At 35.6% G+C, this 20,599-nt stretch overlaps 1 protein-coding gene across 8 annotated transcripts; it reads right to left on the reverse strand.

Annotated features, from left to right (window-relative positions):
- Positions 1-1,861: 1,861 nt before the first annotated feature.
- Positions 1,862-19,672, reverse strand: LOC103697875. Of its 8 annotated transcripts, XM_039118721.1 has the most exons (18): positions 19,378-19,672; positions 19,224-19,301; positions 18,545-18,594; positions 18,379-18,432; positions 17,913-17,965; positions 17,463-17,535; positions 16,192-16,253; positions 13,028-13,096; positions 11,600-11,702; positions 11,144-11,214; positions 9,893-9,993; positions 8,300-8,395; positions 8,148-8,219; positions 7,107-7,174; positions 6,100-6,145; positions 5,878-5,951; positions 5,226-5,317; positions 5,030-5,122 (listed from the first exon to the last, which is right to left on the reverse strand). In XM_039118721.1, the coding sequence occupies exons 1-17, from the start codon at positions 19,564-19,566 to the stop codon at positions 5,272-5,274; spliced, it is 1,305 nt and encodes a 434-aa protein (XP_038974649.1). In that variant the 5' UTR covers positions 19,567-19,672; the 3' UTR covers positions 5,030-5,122; positions 5,226-5,271. The 8 variants fall into 8 exon arrangements, 7 of the variants coding, with proteins under 7 accessions (XP_038974650.1, XP_038974648.1, XP_038974651.1 ...); XM_039118722.1 differs by lacking the exons at positions 5,030-5,122; positions 5,226-5,317 and adding an exon at positions 1,862-2,051; XM_039118720.1 differs by lacking the exon at positions 5,226-5,317 and having other exon boundaries at positions 4,558-5,122.
- Between the last annotated feature and the right edge of the window lie 927 nt (positions 19,673-20,599).

Genomic DNA, 20,599 nt, shown 5'->3' on the forward strand with positions numbered 1-20,599 from the left:
AATGTAATTTTTAAGAGTTGTGAATTGATGAGAGTATGGTTAAGATATTGTTCTAACAGTCCGTATTATGCCGCACACATGAATCTAAAATCCCACCAGTGAGTTTCATCCAACTCAGCAGGCCAATTTGTCTTCTCTCGCAGCATGGATGCCCATGCTAATGTTTCCACAAGTATCGCATATATAATTTCTTCCTGATGCAGAGAGTTTGATTGGATGTATATATAATTTTGGTCAAAAAAAATATATTGGATGTATAAGCATTAGCCGCGTTGAGAGCCCAAACATATGAAAAGATCATGGCTACCGTGAGACGAACAACCTAGCTGATTAGGTACTTCATGCATGGCGGAGCACACGAGAAACATTGGATGAGAGACCAGTGGAGCCCTCCCCGGAATAATTTGTTTTCTAATGTTATTGGATATATCCATACTAAACTTATATGATTCATCCGATCCAACCAAAAAATAGAAAATAAAAACAATTCATAGGCCGACCATTCAACTCTTTCTTCTCTCAAGATTAAAACACATAATAGGAAGCCAACGGCATGTTGAAGGCCGCTGTCATGTCAAAAATTTCATTATTTGCAACATTTCACGAGCCTATCACTAGTGAATTCTTTTACCCTACATCTTCTTCTCTACACCCTGTACAAAATTTTGTTGTCGAACCCCTTACCACTGGGACAGTAGGAGTTGGCACTGATGGCATCAGCATGGATGGATTCGCCGAAGCATCGGACATCATCGATGACATTTAATTTCTTCGTTTTCTTCTCCTCTCCCTTCTTCGATTCTTTGGCCATTGGAATTAACATGTAATTAACCGGCCATCAATCGGTCATGCCATGGAAATGCCAGCACAGAAGCATGGAGATGCAGCGGCCCAGGATATAGAAACGGGTTTTTTCCTGCTTCGCCATTCGGAGGAACCTCCTCCGGAAGCCAGATTTCTGGTGAACCATGCGTCCAGATTGGGTGCCCCAGGGATGGCAGGAAGAAGAAGTCACGGGGGCAAAGAATTCTAGCAAAGCAAGAACAAGAGAGAAGGGGGATTGATTGGGTGGGTTCGGCGAATGGGCTCTTGGAGGGGGTGGTCTCGAGTGGTTAAATAGGCCATTTTGGTTGGGCACGGTGGCCCACTTGATCGTGAGATAACGGCAACCGAATTTTGGGTTGTCCAACCTTGTCCCGGCTTTCAAGATGTATCACACAAATCAATCGAGATTAAAAATATATTAAGAGCTCATTTGGTTTGTGAGAAAAGAAGGGAAAAAATATGGTCAACAAAAAAGTAAACAGATGTGTCTTATTTGGTTGAAGTTTTCAAAGGAGAGACGAAAAAGTTGTATTCCTGTGGGAATATAATTCTCACATTTCATGAAAAAATCTTTCCAATAAGAAACATGAAAAAATTACTTTTCCGTTACTCGAAAATCAAAATATTTTTATTTTTTCCCAAAAAGATCCTTCAGCTATGTTTATTTGATCCAAAGCATTAAAGACATAGTTTTTATTAAAGGTATAATAGGAATTACCCATAACATTCCCAATAAAGAAGATGATCAACCGTTTAGAAGCACTTTGTAAATCTGTTACTTTTCCATGGTCAACCAAATATGACAAAAGTACTTTCCAAGTATCCTCTTTTCAGAAATCTACTTCCCACAAATCTGCTTCTTATGAGGAAAAATGTTTCCTGTGAACCAAATGAGCCCTAAGAGATTACATGGCTTTATGGGATTCGGAATAATAACAGCAGCTATGTCTACCTAATTTTGGCAAAATAATAATTTACTATCTGATTGTTTGTTGTTGTGTGCATTTCATGCCACTCTAATATGAATACATCCAAAATAATTATAAAACAACATGTTCCAAAAGCTCCTTGAAGCCAACGCGCATTGGTCCAAAGCATCCATGAGAATGATCAGCCACAAAGAAGGCCATCTAATCTGCCACTCCATTCATCTTCTGATGGATATGTCTCGCCCTAAGGTAGATGGATAGTTGAATCATTTATTTTCTTGAGGTGCCAAGTACATCCTACAAATCCACCAATGAAGGAATCAATAATCAATAGCTTAAATTTTAGCTCAGATTGCCGAAATGCAGGCCATCTTTTGCTCAAGTATGATTAGATCAAGATAATTGAACAATTTTTTCTTATTCATCCAATCATGATGTATAAACAAGAATCTTACATCTTTTTCTTCCATTTGTTCTTTTCATCTTCAATGTAGGAAAGCCTATTGATTAAGAAATTTGCTAGTCATGCATGCTACACCCTTTTTGCATAATAATGTTAGCCCATGGAAGCTAATAAATCTATAATACAATCAACCTAACAGTAAGTGATCTTCTGCTCAATTAGTCTAACCTTCTAAATTTTCTCCTAATCCTCTGGAGAGCACTTCAAAATATTTACATGAATTGCTAGCATATAGAAAGTTGCCGGATAAAATTATGTAATCTGAATCTCAAATGGTAGTGATCACAAATAAACAGACAATCACTGGTACCACATTCTCAAACTTATCAAGCGTAGCAATTTAGGGGTTGCTCAATGATATTGTGAGAGGCGGCCTTGCAATTGTGGGGTCCTAGTAAGGGCAACCACAGACAAGACACAAGAGAGAGAGAAGGGCAGCGGATAGAATAAGCCTTGCACGCTCCCCCTCTCCTTGTCCTCGCGACGTGTGTCTCTCTTATCCTCTTCCCCACGTTTTATGTGCCGCCCGGCCTCCAAGAACATCTCAAACAAATTTTCTCGCTTCCCGAGAAACACGGTTCCACTAACGCCGTTATTCGGCAATAACGGACACCCGGCGAAGGCAAAACGCCGTTATTCGGAAATAACGGTTCTACTGCGCTGAGAGTTTATTTGATTCTAGTTTGGAGATAGGATAGAAAAGATAAGGATTAATCACTCCTAGTCTCATAAAAAAAAATCATAAAAAAATAAATATTCTCTCGAATCAAAACAATGTTTTTAACTTTTCTTTAAAAAATTAATGTATAATTTCAAAATTAAAATTAAAAAAAAAAATCATTAGTCTCTTCTATGATATCACAACTATTATGAAGGAATAAAAGTTGAAAAGACAAAAGTCGCTATCAACTTGTCCTCATTTATTTACCTTACTTTTGGGGTTGCTAAATTGCGGTAAGTTGCCAATTTATCATGAACTACCGCCGATGGAACCATGGGAACAGAATCCGGCGAAGATAACTAACGGGGCCCACCTTATCCCAGGATTGTCTGCTCTTTGTCGCTTCTCCTGACCTACCCGCGATGTATACATAGACGTTCTTTTTTCCCCCTTATCCCCAGTTCTGTGTGTGATTTTTATTATTAGCACTGCATTTTTCCCCCTATTTGTGTATATAAGACTCACCGATGATCTTAACTTCTATCATTATCCTAGTTACTCTTTAAACGGCATTAGCTAACGACATCATATAGTATAAGAAATTTGAGAATTCCAAGAAGTTGAGAAATCCAACTGTTGAGAAATAGTTCAAGGTTGGATAGGCTAAGAATCCTAGTAGCGCGCAAGTCGATCCACCTACTACCTTAGAATTTAGATATTTGCACTCGAGAGGTTCTGGAGCTTAAGATTTTACTTTTTAGTAACAGCGGTCATGCTCCTTAGCCCGTGTTTGGGGACAATAGAAGTCCAACCACTTACAAAAGTAGTTTCAGAATCCAAAGCTAAATGACCTTTTTCTTCTTCAGTTTTTATCAAATGAAAATTATGGAACTACCATTATACGTGAAATAGCAAGATGATATACCCTGGAGTTTGGACTCATGCTTAGGAACTTACATTATGATATAGAACAAATGGATCTTAAGTCCTTCAAACTTAATTTACATTCAGACTTTTTTGGTGTAGGAGTATAAACTTACCACAAATCCTTTATAAAATCCAATGTCAATTGCAAGCTGTGATTTAACTTTCAACTTTCGTATGTAGATGCTTCAGACATTCTTAATAATAGCTTATTGTTCATAATTTTATTTTTGACCTTCGATACTGAATTTAATAGTGGATATAAAACTATTTCTTCATACCCCATGTATATTATGACTCCACCCTATATTTTGTATATATATATATATATATATAGGCTGACACTTGAGTAGATCTCTACTCAAATCCCATATCGATGATCTAAATTATTGAATATGATCTATTACTTCTAAATTATTTTATAGAGACTCCTAATCTGCATATTAAGTAGTTAAAAATTGGATAGTTTAAATAACATGAAATAATACATACTATATTACTGTTTTGACCATTCAGTGCATTGATTAAGAATCTCCAACTCACATAATTTTAGTGTGAAAGTATTTTGAAGATAGCAAATTACATCCTCTAATAGCTTGATCATTGATGTAGAATCTCCATCGTCTATAATCAAATAAAAATCCACTCCGGTCAAGCCAAGTCAATCTCTCTCTCTCTCTCTCTCTCTCTCTCTCTCTCTCTCTCTCTCTCTCTATATATATATATATATATATATATATATATATATATATATATATATATATATCTACTAATATAATATCTGTGACAAGCCAAGAGGAGAAATCTTATACCATACAATATCCAGTAAGTCTTAGATGGTGTTTCAAGTAGCTTATCATTCAGTCCACCCTCAGCCACCATATGATGCCGACCAATCAGAATGAATGGCAGACATGAGCATCATGGTCTCCCATAATGTCCACCCTCGGCCACCAACCGGGCCATGCGGAGGAGAGATGGCCCTTCGTGGAACCCAGCAACTTACCGAGCTTCCCCCTACTTGACGCGCCCCCAGCGTTATCCCGAACACGGCGGAAGGGAGATCTCATGATGGCCTGTAATGCTTGTTTGGTGCTGTCACCTTTCTGAGCTTTGGATTACTCATGAAGTGGCTGGCTATCACAAAATCAGTTCCATTTAGTGATGCCTCCTGTACCAGCTTCAACCATCACAAAATCTTTCTCGAAGCTACATCAAGTAAACCTTTAATTTCAAACTGCATACTCTAGTGGTACATCACTATCCATACCCCGCAATTGTATTATCAGCTGCCCCTCTACTTTCTGACTGGTAATCATTCTTGACAGGCAAGACATAAACTTCATAAGAACGAAAGAAACAAAAACAGAAAGAAAGAAAGAAAGAAAAAAGGAAAAAGAAAATGCCTAGATCGGACAATTACATTTTGCTACACATTGTCCTCTCGACAAAGCATTCTCTAAAATCCATCATGAATCAACGAGACAAACCATCAACCTGATATGATACATCAAGCTGCATTACAGCATGATGTATAGGAAAAGAAGGGTTAAGGGGAAAAAAAAATCAAGAAAAAACTGCAATTCTTCTACTCAGTGTCAATGTGACGTCTCAACAATCCAACAATGTTCTAGCCTGGTAGCACCAGATATCAAGCATACAGTTTCACTATCCATTAATTGATCTAATCATTATCATTCAGATCACATTGTGTCTAAGTTCACCAAGAGAATCAAGATCCAAAAAAAAAAAATCTCAAATTTATGAGATGAGGAAATTCGGTTGATAGCCAAAATTTATGAATGACTGCTTGAAAACACTTTCCACATTTACAAAGTCTTGTGGGCACACATGCAGTCACAAGGATCAAAATTATATATTATCATGTAAAAGGGAGCACTGTTCGTGCACTAGTTTTGTAAAAGTGAAAGGTACTAGCAAGATATAAATTTTGATTGAACCTACTGTTAGAACCAAAAATAAGATTAAAAATTCATATAGTAGAAGTTATGACATTCACTTATGTATCAAGAAATGTAAAGATACATATAAATGTTATGATATTGCCTTACAACCTTTGATGGTAATACTTGTTAAGGAGCATTTCGGAATACTCCCCAAAAGTAAGAGTTCCATTTGGTGGAATCAACTGCAGAACAACATGAATTATCATGTATGTGAGGTCATCATGGAAGCACCATGTCTATCATCAACCATGCTCTCCTTAAAAACATGGCACAGTATAGGACTGCATGCATAACAGCCAATACTAATCCATAGAAGCATCAATAACATACCTCTTGATGATGATGAATCTCGTCAGGAAATCTAAGACGCTCATCCCTATCAAGAATTGAACAAAGTAAGAAAAATGAATTGATCTTAAATAAAAGGATTATAATAATGGACCACCACAATTGAACATTTGACTTCACATGCTATTAAGGTGGCAAAGCAGCGAAACCAAAGTAATTTATTTTAATACTTGAACGAACTTAAAATGGACGAGAGATCCAAAACTGCTGCAAACCAGGAGTTGCTAATTATATGGTGCCAAATTTGTAAAGCCAAAGAGGATGGAAAACTAGATGGACATGTCTAGTATCACCATGGATGATATTCCAGCTTGCATGCACATGCAAGGTTGTATCAATCAGATATATATGAGCCCTTCATTGATATAAATTTAGTTTCAAAACAATTTGGAATCACCGAACATGATAAGATTTCTGGAAAAATGTCCAAATCTTACATAATAAGAAGTTACCAGTTAGAAGAAGACATGGAATAACTGCGATGCATGGATTCAGCAACCACACGCATTAGCTTAAAGTTGCGTGAAAAGTTCAGTGACCTTAACCATTCAATTTTGTTAGCAATTCCACCAGTGCAAGATTCTAACTAGGAGAATTGTTTAGCCAAGGCAGGACACCACTGACCACTCCTCAATGAGATGAACAAAAATCTTCTCTTTTTTTTTTAGTTTCATGCAGATAGGGATCATATTTTGTTCAAAAGTCAGCATATTTTAAACAGACAGGATCGAAGCAAATAAAGATATGCATAGACTGTCTCGTCTATTACTTCACAACATGAAGAACTTGGAAGACAAACTACACAAAATGATTCAGATTTTCATTTTTTTCTAGGCATCAGACATACATTGCCTAGAGATAAAAAAAACAATGCCTAGAGTGACCACAGATAATCCATACTAGAAAATTATACAACAGAAACATGTTGGTTCACATAGTTAGATTTCTTTAACTTCACATGGTTATAATTAAGATATTTCTGAAAGTACCAGTCAGGTTGCATGAACATAGCAAAAGTTGAACGTTCCACACCAAAAGCCTTTTCACCATTAGGTGCCTATCCAACAACAAATTTAAAAAAATATATTAAGAATACTGAAAGACAGAAGATCCATGACAAAGAAATGCACAAGAAAGAGAGACCCTTCCTGTTTGATAAGGATTTGGTAAGCAAAAACTAGAGATAAAAAATGCCTTCATATTTTATATATATATATATATATATATATATATATATATATATATATATATATATATATATATATATATATAAGTTGCAGTAGATCTCACATTGTAGATGTTGCACATATTCCAATAAACCAAGTGAACTGCAGATACTAGAACGTTTGTAACATCATCCACTTAAAACCAGAATATGGGCAAAGACAAGAAGATAAGTAGAAGGATGGAGAGCTGACGACAGCTAATAGTTCACAAAATAGAGCAATAGCAGCAACTGAATAAGACACTCCCTCTTATGGGGAAGAATGGAAGCATGATGAGATTAGTAAAGAACCCATAGAAAGATTAGCTGTTTTACAGTCATAAATAAAACATGCGCAACATTGTCAGTGCATAAAAAAACAAATGACAAAAAAATAAAAAACAAATTGACAAATTTTAGAACATAGATTCCTTCCTTGTATGGCATTTCTCTTGTCAAATCAGTGTATCCTTTTCATGTTCAGCTCCTTCTGAGTGGATGCACAGGAAAAGGGAAAAATTACATAGAAGAGCAGCATAGGTAATGGAACTTGCAAAACATTTGGGATTATGGAATATTGATTAGCAAATAGGCAACTAAAAAAAATCCATCAACAGTGACACTAATAGGCATTTTCTCTCCATGGAAAAAATCATCAGGAATCTGAACAAAATAAATAGATCAGAAGCCAAGATCAGACATCTATAGTTTTATAATATAATGGAATTTTCCAAGCTCTATTATTTAGAATAAAAGGATACTAGGATTGGACAAGGTTTCCAATGGTTAAAGTTTTTATTTAAAAAGAAAAAAATCTAAACAGTACCTTATATAAAAAGGCAAATTCTAGATGTATGGTAAGAGAATAAATAACAAAAGAAAGAGTAAATCTGGATTCCTGCAAGTAATATAGAGAATGTCATGAGTATATTCCTTTTCTTCAGAAACAAATAAAAGCATGTTTCATTGATGAGATACCTGTACACAATGTGGAGTAGCACAAAGACGGCCCTTTGATAATACTTCAGTTGTTTCACCAATTTGATATGCTAATTCATCTTCTCCAAACACAACCTAATGCATCCAAATGAAGATGCAATTATCAACATAATAAGAATGTTTTTTAAAGCAGAAGAGAAACAGTGACATCAAAATATAGTTTCTTGAGTTACATTTCAAAATATACGAGGATTTGTTCATTTGAGGAATAGATGGGGAATATCTGTATTTTGCAAGTATTCAGACATATGAATGCACATATATACATATGTGCATCTATATGCATCTGGGTCAGGTTACAATATAAACAGGACGGACAGAAGAGGTCTACATACCATCCAAATTACATAAATGTTCTTTTTTCAGTCATATCACTTCAAAGAGGAATAGCATTTATAACTTAATCAATGTATTGGAAGCATCCTAGAATGTCAACAACATGGACTAACAATGGCATATTCAACACTCAAGTCATGTTACCATGAAAAAATTATGTGGCCAGTCCCAAGCCCAGATGAGAAGGTTGGAGGGTTGACATTTGGTTGACAGCCGATCATAGAAACTTGCTAATAACTATGAAATGGTCATGTTATGATGACAGACTTATCCCTATCATGTCCATAGAAACAATAACCTGAATTTTGATCCACACGTGCTTTAAGATCTGTAGCGTCTACATAGTGTTGTGGACCATTACTCGTAGTCACCCAGTGTGCAATTCAAACAAGGCATAACTACATATGCCTTGGGAACATTAAAGCCATGAGTTGAGCTAAAAATCCTACCAAGAAACTTGAGCTTGAATCTCATTGGCAAACTTCATGATGGGCCATAACAATTGAAGTCACATAATTAGTCATGATATACAACATCTAAAGTGCCCTAAATTTACAAATTCATAAAATTGTAGACCAAATTTAATAGGATTTGCTCTCTAAACCACAAATCACATGAAGTCATGGGTCGTTAAAACTTATCTAGTTTATAACCACTTGACAAATGCATAAGCAAGATCATCCATAACATTCGCTCTTCAAATTTCAAGCATCATAAATATCATGAACCATGTGAACTAGAGCTATAGCAACTAAAGATTCTAGTTTCAATTCTTGGGCGATGCATCCTCAAAAATTTAAACCTGGGTTACTATAGTGCGGGTAGATCTCCCTCACAAAAAGAAAAAGGAAAAAGATTTCATGTACCATGACCAACATGTGGACACTCAATTTAAATAGTCCATCATGTAATTTGCATCTGTACAGTTCAGGCACAAAAACCTATTGACAGGTTTAAAGTAGGTCTATTCTCCAGTCACTTCTAGTCTCATTGAGCAACACTATAACATGAACAAATAAGACACATCAGTGATCCACCTCATCTATTCGCTAGCTATTTCTAGTCTCATTGATCAACACTAAAACATAAACAAATAAGATACATCAGTGATCCACCTCTTTATGTTGAAAAATTACTGCATTCACAATGATTGATAAGTAGGAATCAGCTGGATGAAACAACTAAGACGTTATCTTGCTTCAATCTCAAGGAGAAAAGTAAAGAAACAGAAATTACTTTGACAATTTTGTCATTTCGCGTTTTAATGTAAAGGCCAGCACCCGTGTCAGGACATGGGATCTCTATACCATTTCTCTTGAACATGCCACAAGTAAGACCTACAAATATGATTTCAGATAATTAGTGCCATGAACACAATGTGTTTTAGTACAGAGCTTCTCATTCTCAAAGATATACTAGTTTCATTTCTGTAATATTAAGAATTTATAGCAAACAAAACCATGCATTGATGTGCTATATATTGAGCTTGCACAGTAGCCCATAACAGAATCTAGAAACTTCTAGTATTATTTGTGGGAAAAAAGGTAACTGATGAGATATATTAGCAGGAGTAAACAAGTTCTATCACGAGAAACTCTTTTCCATATTAAACCTGGAAAATGAATCTTACCGTGTACAAAAGCATGCATGTGCAAATACACACGCATGCGCGCAGAGAGAGAGAGAGAGAGAGATGGCTTACATGGATCACATGATTGTGAACTAACTGATAGTGCTACTTCACTTTTAAAATGATGATTTTTTGTTGTATACGTAGGTATAATGCCAAAGTACCTTTATATATAATGCCGCAACAGAATTATACCATAGACATGTATGATTGGTTGAAGTTTAACATCATTAAGAGCTAGCTAATATTTATCTTCTTTCAACAGTTTCTTTCAAAGATTTCCCCAGAATAATCGGAAACTCACTATCCACTTAACCAAGAGCACTAGGTTCAAAATGTCTGACACATGCAGAGTTCATCCTTCTTGTGATAAGTTCAACTCATAAATGGTACCCAGCATTTGGGTGTCGTCAATGTGTGCATCATCATTCTTAGAAACACTACAAAGAGAATCAAGTTTTGGAAGCTCTCTTATGCTTACTAATCGTAAAAAATGTGCTAAATACTTGATGTATTCAAATTCAAGGTAAAAGAAGAAGAAAAATTTAAATCTGTACAGACTCCATTCTGGATATTAGGGCTGTCACCGATATCCACAGACCCATACCCTACCTGGAGCTGATCTGGACCCACAAGTCTATGGGTTTGGAATGGGTCCCAAGGTAGACCTATGAAAGTAGATATTAATATTGTATTTACCACTTATAGGCTTAAAAAGTAGAATTCATCAACAAAGCAATGAGAAAACTTTATGATAATAATGAAATGAGTTACATGATGATACATTAGAAAAACTTGTTGATACAAAAGTTTATTTAACTTTAACAACAAATGGTAGCCCAGAAGTTAAATTTCACCTGTGAGTGACCCATGGTCAGTATGCCACCCACACCATGAGGACGTGGAACGAATATCCCCAGTGCATTCACTGCAAGACAATAATTGCAACGTCCATCAAAACAAGAAATATTTATCGAAAGACAGCTATATTATTCTATCAAAAGACATGCATCTAAAATTTACTAGATAATACACTCTTAAGAATTCATTGTCCAGTAACATCAAATATATGGCAAAGCTCTTGCTGCCAACACATGTTCGATAAACATCAAATTGATACATACACGTTCAAATATAGTAGCAGAAACAAAAACTAGCTAAAATCCAACTAAGCTAATAGCAACCCCCCCCCCCCCCCCACAACACACACACAAAAAAAGGGAGCTAAAATCATGTTATGCAAAAGTATAATAGAAATAGAAATGCAATCCTCAATGTAATAGAATTGCACTTTCAACTAGAGTAATAATTACCTCAGTTGCCGAGGAAAGTAATATAATAAACGACCTTTGTGGCACCTGGAGTGCCTAAGTATATGCTCAAGTCCATCATCATGCTTTGTCATCTCCTTTGTTACTAACCATTGAATGAAACATATCAGTATACTTATTAAGGAACAGATATTAGCTTTATGCATGCAACAAAGCAGAGTTTGCAATAATAAAAAAAGAATTAAAAAAAGGGTTTGGAACTAATCATCGGAACCTTGTATGAACTTCCCAAATCTGAGATTATAGATTAATTGTTTGTATATCCTTTTAAACATCCTTTTATTTCCATTATAATGGAAAATAACTGTTCTGGGATCAGTTTAGTTTGGGAACAACATAATGGTTGTTATAACAGCCATTTGAGCCAGCCCTTGTAACAGGAAAGAACATACAACAGGAAATTAATGGCAGTATTATGTTAATTTTTATTGATTTAAAAATTATATATATATATATATATATATATATATATATATATATATATATATATATATATATATATATATATCTTTCCAGCTGAAATGGAGAATAGAACTCCAGTTACCATTACTTTATTGAGATGAAAAGTGAAAGCATACTATCACCAACACAAAAATTACACACTCGGATGTGCATGCACACAGAGATTCATGCATGCATGCACAAACAGATCCTTGATAATAAGCATCAAAGCTATATTTAAGCCTTTCCAATTATCTGAGCCATAGAATAAGCCTATCCCAACACTCACTGCGGCAACAAAACAACCTTAGATAAAATTCTTGCAGTGAAGTTTGAAGGTAAAGCCTAAACAAATGGAGTACATGTTGTTAGATTTGGTATTCAATTACACTGTAACCAAATATTGCTTGATATAAAGGCGATAGTCCTCTGCTTAAAAAGCCTTAGGGATAGCATAAATTAGGATGTCTCCGCATATCAAACATCAGGTGTAGATGTGTGAATATTGTAAATACTACAAAGTTTGGCAAAGCTTGTAATATGTCAACAGAAATGGGAGGGTTTAATGAAGGTCACAGAACGAAGCAGAAGGATGTCGCAACAAAAGTAGTTACATTAGAAGATACTTAAAAAAAAAATGTAAAAGTAGTTTACATTAGAAGATTATAAAATAATAAATTATGGATAGATTATAGCCTCTAGAATGGGAATTTATGAAGGATGCAATGGTTTGGCATGTCAGGAGAAACATATGATTACAGAATATTAATGTAGTCCAGATTTAGCAAGGAATTTTCACTGAGTGAAAAATGAGAATTTTCTCATTTTTTCTTGTTTAGAAAAAGGGTAGATGCTGACATAATACATCAAGCCAAATTGTTTATCATATCACGTGGTTTATAAGAGCAAATGCAATAAGGGTGTAATATAAATTATAAGGTCTACAAATTCTGGACATGGTAAACATACCATATTGATCACAATGATATGCCAACATGAGCCCAACTTCCAACATCAGCTTTCCAAGATTTTTAAATGCTACAAAATTGAACACATCAAGAGTCATGTTACAAAATTTAGTATTTATTTATTGAGAAGAAAAAAACTACTCTCTCATATGCAAAATCACCTAACTAAAGAACTCGAACTTAGATTTAAATAAGAAATATATATTAACCCCCGTCAGTTCAGGAGATAACATTGAGATGGAAACTAAAGGCAGGACGTACATGCACCATGATAAAATTAAAGGGAAAAAGATACCTACTATTCCTCCTAGGATCTTCAATAGTCGTGGTAATCAAAAAAATTATACAAATATACCAACTGATCTCTTAATTATCTAACGATGATAATTCAGAATGCATTTAGATGTAAAGTAGCCATACATGATGTGAGCTTTACAGAATATACATATCTATAAGAACTTTTGAGAAGCAGTAAGCTGCTTAGGCTAAGCCATGGAAACAGAAGACAAAGAAAAGGCTTTTAGTCATAGTTAACAAAACAGAGTTAGAGGCTAGACATTAAATACTTCATTTATTGTCACCCTTGCCACACACGTATTTGTTTATAAGAAACAACTGACAAGAATTTGAACTAATTTTTTGAATCCTTGTCAAACTTCTAAACCAAATACGCCAACTAGAATCTGGTTATAGCATATGCATCCAGGACATTAAAAAGGTACATACATATAAAAAAAGCAATATCAATGTTATGTGTCATCTACATCTCTAACACCCATAATGTTTGAGTCCATAGTAAATTGAAGACTTTGATGTTGCTGAGTACATAATAGAGAATGAGGATGTATTAGTCTTTGTAAAGTCCACACCTTGCTCATTTTGCCATATCTACAGAAGTAACATTTAGTACAAGGATAGAAGAGTCAAGTAGTAATTAATTAAATCTGTTTTGTATTCTAGTATCTTAGAAATCTTTATGGCACTCTAATCATGGTATCTTGGAGAAGGGAAGAAGATTTCCAAATTAAAGATGAAAAGGAATATGAAGAGCATCAAAGTTCAATCCATAACATTAAACATACAAGGTCATGTGATTAGTCTTAAAAATAAGCCTAAATCACTTCCACCACTCCTCTGGAACATATCCACGAGGTCAAACAAACGAGATGTTTCTGAGCAGCTCGTGTTCAGCTTGAAACTACATATATTTATTTAATATATATTAAATAATAGATAAATGTAGATTGTTACAAATATATTTGTTAGATAGATTATCTTTATTCATTCAGCCATCAGATTAAGATCTGAATGGCTGAAATGGACATGCAAACAAATGGGAGAGGGGAAATAACACCTGCCAGCCATTACTTTACTCCTCAGCACTACCATCACAATTCCACTTCTCCTCAACATATTCTCTTCTCTTCTCTCCATTCTCCTCTTCCCTACCTCACAGAAGAGATTGGTGATTATCTTCATTTTGCTTCTCTCTAGCTATTGATCTAAATATCAGCCATATCTCTCAGTCCCGTAGCTACCACCTTTGCCTGCACCACCTCTACCTTTTTCTACTTCTCAAGGTTCTCCTCACTATGATGGGCCTGGCCACCACTGAGTGCACCAACCACTCAAACTCCCTGCCTGCACCCTCACAGTTTCACTCAGCTACTCAACCTGCCTACCTGCTCCCTCACTGTTATCTCCCTGTCTGTCACTGGACAAACTGAGCGAACCGATCTTGAGCTGGCTCGAATTCTAATGAGCGAAGCTTGATCTAAGGTTGCTTAGCATGCTACAAGCTTAAGCCAAGATTGAGCTGGGATGATGGAAAATCGAGGCAAGCTCGACCTTGCCTCAACTTGCTCAAGTTCCACTTGTTTATGCCCCTACATCCATCCAAGCCCCTCCCCTTAGCCTAAACTGCAGTCAGGATTGCAAATGACAAAATGCTGCATATTTGTCACCTAATACCCTACGCAAAATACAGACTTCAAGATTGTACTTCTATCTAACATTTTCTTTCCTAGTTCTATCATATATCCACCTTAATAATCCAATGATTGCTGCACCTGTATAAATGTGACCTTGGATCACTCAACATTCAGATCCATAAGGCATTGTCAGTCTAAATTTTATACTACATATCTATGTCATCAATCTACATATTGCCATATGCATCTTTACATTCGCACTCGGATATTGCCCAAAATTTTGAACTATACAGCATTTTAATTACTAACTTTTGTTCGAAAGTTTCCCCCAAAGGTCCACAACATAGGGACTTCAATTTCTTGCATCTTGCATTTCTTCAATATGAAAGGTCTTGAGATAACAAAAAAGAGATCACTTTTTATACCTCTTGTCCACAAATCTTATATAAGGTTTGTTTCCATCCAAATAAAATTCTACTGGCATTATCTTTCAAATGATTTTTAGACCCATATCCTTCAGAATGTTTGTCATTTTGTAATTGTATCATGTCACCCATAAAATAGCATATAGATTAGAGCTTCTAAATTTTTTTGATGGAACAGTAGAGCTTTTAGCTAACATCTTATTTTAGTTCAACTATAGCAAGTGAAAAGAGATATATACCTAACCAAATATCAGATAATCTACCATAACCAAAAACTCATTCTGATATTTTTAGAAATATAAATAATTTTGAAGAAAATGGTAACACAATAGTTTGCATTATAGTTACCAATAAGAGTTCATGCGAAGAGAGCTGAAATTTTATAGGGTTCTCCATCAATTTGAAAAATGCTCTCTGATGTGACGAGAAAGTTTAGAAAAAAAGAGAGAACATTAACCTTTTTAAAGAATATTATCAGGACTTCTAAAATTGTTGGTGCTCCCAAAATTCTAGCTATATGGCAGAACTTTATAATTATTTCCTCGTGAATCACTAAAATGAATCCAGAACCACATTGAATTATTAGAACTATAAGATGCAGATAGATCATGCCCCTACAATACATTGGCAACAGTATATGCAAGATGTAATTATAGTTCTCTATTAGAAAGCAAACATTTCACAGTGATGAATATAACTTCCTCTTAGGAATCTCATGAAGATGCTAATATACAATTTACACAACAGACTGAAGAACCTTCTCCAGTATTATTCACATATATGGATTCAGAGGAGAGATGCCCATGTACCTTGTTCAAGCTCAGGCAAAGAAATGGCAGGCCATATATTTGGTCGACAGTATGATGGGTACCTAGATGATAGAGTCCAATTGAAGTGATCAATAAACATAAGAGAACACATGTAAACATATGATTATAGATAAAGTCATAGTACTAAGAAGCAACTTCCTTGAAAAAAAGAAGACAAGGAAAAGGCACAGTAGCATTGAATGTAATGAATCAGCTTGTAAAGCTGTTCTGCATGACAATCATGATTGCCATGTTGGAGATGATATGAAGCAAAGCACAAGCTGAAAAATTTTGGCTATAGAGTATTACTATATTATCAAGGATTGCCTACCATACTCTCCCTGGCTAAAATAACAACACTCTAAAAACAGCTTATAGCACTATTATTCAAGATAACACTAACGACATCATTGTAGATGTTCAGCTCTCATCAGGAATTGCTGGCAAATTCTGATTGTAATGTTCACAATATAGACTTGATATTTCTACTTGACTATAAAATTAAGGCAGTTATCTACTAATCAACAGTTGACAAGTCTTTGTCTTTTCCTTCTTCTTAAGCATGGCTACGGCTGCATCGCAATTTTTCCCACCCAAAACAAGCATATTTGTTTATACTGCAAGATGAATTAAGTTACACACAATTATCTTCAGTATTTGCTACTCGGGTGAGAGAGTTTTTTGTACTTTTAGACATTGAGAAAGGTTGATTTTGATGGCAGCTCTTGTGGAGAAGGCAATGGTGGCGGAGTGGTCCTCTGGCAAATGCAATTGCGGCTTGCGAGTTCACGTGCCATCTCTCAAACCCTAATTTTTTCCTTTTTTGCTTATTCACATCTTACTCACCTCCTCACTCGAATAACACACAACCTTAGGTCCTTTGCTTCTTATATCAATTTCTTAAATTGTTTCTTATCATAATGCTCCACCGAGTTCCCACACTTTTATGTATGTATAGAGCCACTAAGTCTGAAATGATCATAATAGTTTTCAGCAGCCTACAAGTATAGAAGTATAGAAGCATAGAAGCATAGAAGCATAGAAGTATAGAAGTATGTGATCCATTGGGCTGGAAAACATTGGCAGCCACACAATTAAAAGATAAGATCTGAACTATCCCTGTCCTTTCACAAGCACAAATCTGAAAGTGCATCATCATACTTTAAAATGAAAGTACAACATCATTCTTTTAACATGGAGTTTGCTTACAGCAATTAGGAAGTAGTAAGAAATAATAAACTAAGATGGAAATGTGTTGCCAATTATTATACCTGTGTATAACAGCAACATCAGTCGTAGGTATGTCTAAGATTGGATTGGCATAATATGAGCCTTTAAATGTATCTACAAGGATTGCAGTAGAGAAGAATCAATTGGGAATTCTGTCGTTCCATGAAAAAATCTTGATCTCTTAATAGGCAGGCTAACATCCAAATAGATATATTACATGACAGAATGAAAATGTAATAGAAAAGCCTCCAAATCTTTCCTCCTTACTTGCATAATAGCATATCTCTCTATACATAAGGTTTCTAGAACAAAAAATCAAGCTATGGCACACACTTTCCTTAACAACGAAGCTAAAGAAAATTTAGATGCAAGTGAAATTAGGAAGATCTAGGAATATAAAATCATTCTCTTTTTACACTACTCTCATAATCCTTGCTTCTAATAGTGAATGCACCATAAAGTGGTGAAGTTAAAAGAGAAACAAAACTTACCAAATTTACCAGATTCCAGCTTCTCTTTCCCATGACTCCATCCAAAATTATACCTATATGACAAGAAACGGATAATGCATAAAATTAATCCCAAGCAGCACTTTAAAATTAAAATAAAATCTGGCAATAAAAAAAACACACAATCTATAAATTGATAAGAAAACAAAAGTGTAGAAGGGGAAAGCTAATGAAAATAATTGCTCAAATGTTATGGCAGTACACCTTTGTCAAACTATGCACATCTTAGGTTGATATAAATCATTTATGTTCATGTAGATTAACTAATAAAGTCAATCTATCATGTCTTTTGTTTTCTTTCCTTCTTATTTAGTAATCTTATTCATCACAACCAAGCAATGCAGTTGCACTGTGACAAAATGCTTGTCCCTTTCGATATGCCCAGCATGCATACACCTTTACAATTGAAAGCATGTTTCTAGATGAGACCATATTTAACACACCATACCTGCTGTCTGGGTCTTCAAGCTCTTTCTTTACATCATCAGGTAGGTTTGCGACTCTACCAAAAGAAAACAATAAAGCAGGCAGTTTAGTCTTCTTCTCACAAGAATTATAAACCAGAAAATATTTGGAAATTGAACTATTTGGTAGCGCAATTTAAAAGTGCATGCCTGGGTGCAAGATGTAGGAGATTTTGACGTAACAGAGGAAACCCAGGCACCTATGGTAACATAAATAAGTTTAAGGAGCATATATTAGCCAATGAAAGGATGAACACTGCAGAGTGCAAATCAATCTACAACCAAATAATCTTTGCATCAACAAACAATCACTAATATACACATAAAGAATAACATATATGATTTCTGTCAAAATCATTAAATGCCCTCCTTACAACATTACTATAAAGAGTCATCCGTGCTTGCAAAGATTCTTCCACTCAAATATTTTCTCCATTCTTTATTAAATTTTGTTTTTCCAATCCCTGTCATGCTGCACATTCAAACTCCTTTCCTTGACGTGAAGTTCATGCTCATTCCAAATACGACAAAGAATATTAAGAACTCATCTACTCATCTATGAGCAAAATGTTTCACTTCAACCATTTCTTGTGGTCATGTTACATTGTAGGTATTATGTTTCTTTAAGAATCAAGACATCTTGTCATTAAAACAAGAAAAAGAATGCGATACAGCTCCAAATCCAAAACAAGATTCGATCTTGGAAACAGTTAGAGACGTTTCCTGATTGCTTCTTCCTGACATCAACGATCAATAAAATCTATTCTTGAAGGACAAATGAAGAAAAAAAAATTTAAAAAAAAAAGAGTGGAAGGAACCGACTACATACATCAGAGACTGCAAGGATTCCAAGTCCATTGGGTCCTAGCCCTTGTTCGATCTTGGTCGACAAATCCGTTTTCTTGTCCTGATACCATCAAGAAAATCACATCACTCGACTCTCAAGAAAACCTAGTCTGATAGGGCGATGGACTCGGACTGACCTGCAGCTCGGGGTAGGAGATGGTGACCGGCCTCACCGTTCGAAACGCGTCCGCGGGCTCGCAAGCCATCGTCCGGCCCGAGACGCGGCGAGGCAAAGGGCGAGGGGGCGGCGCCCGACCGGGGGATCGTGGGGAGAGGAAGGAGAGCTCGAGGGAGCGATGATGGCTCTGTGTGAAGAGGGGAGCCATCCCTCTCACTCTCGTTCTCGAATCCTTCCTTTGTTTTGGCGGTTGCGTATTGGAAAGGCGAACATTAAAAAGGAGGCGTGCTTTCGGCGAATTGAGTTCCGGGTTCCGTCGGAGGCCACGCTTTGCAGCGTTCAAAAACGGTAAGCAGGAAAACGAATTATTAAATAAAATAATTGAGAAAAAAATTATAAATTGAGAAATGCACACTCGAGGGAAACATAAAATTTAAAATTATAATATATAAATTGTAAAAGAAGTATTTAAATCAAAAACAAAATATTGTTATATAAAAAATATAATATTTTAAATTAAATAATGTTGCCCAAGGAGACAACCCAAGAGGGGGTGAATTGGGTTTTAATTAATTATTGATTAATTAAAAATAAAGTGAGTGATTAACTAATCTATTGCAAGTGAATTAGTTAGATTACTAGATGCAATGAACGAAGAGAGAAGAAGACAAAGACCAATACAAACACAGAGAGATTTATAGTGGTTCGGAGCCAACACTTGCTCCTACATCCACTCCCCAAGCAGCACTTGGGAGTTCACAATAATTTCTAAAATTACAGCCGGTTGTTTTGCAAGCTCATAACCAAACTTGTTGTTTTCACGAGATCACAACGAACTCGGTCGGTTTTGACAGGCTCACCGACTAGAACCAAACGATTGTTTTTCCGGAGTTACAATCAAACCCAGTTGGTTTTCCCCAGTTCACCAACCACAACCTTACACCGTTGGTTTTAACCTTGGCTCACCAACAAACCTAACTAGCCTTGATTCAATCCCTTGATTGAACTAAGAAGTAAAGTAAGATTTTAAGTTTACAACAATAAAGCTTCTAAAAAGCATATTTAGGGCAATATAAACAAAGAGGAGTTAGAAGCCCTCAAACATATTTGAGTTGTTGAAGTGGGGCTTCTCGATTTCTGAGTCTCCTCTTGAATGAGCCGGAGGATGGGGAACAGTCGGTAGAGCTTTGAATGCGAAGGAAGCCTTTTTGGTTTGAGTTGAATGCACTTCTCCCTTCTTT

This window comes from Phoenix dactylifera, unplaced genomic scaffold (genome assembly GCF_009389715.1).
Source record: "Phoenix dactylifera cultivar Barhee BC4 unplaced genomic scaffold, palm_55x_up_171113_PBpolish2nd_filt_p 000402F, whole genome shotgun sequence".
In the NCBI taxonomy this organism is placed as follows: Eukaryota; Viridiplantae; Streptophyta; class Magnoliopsida; order Arecales; family Arecaceae; genus Phoenix; species Phoenix dactylifera.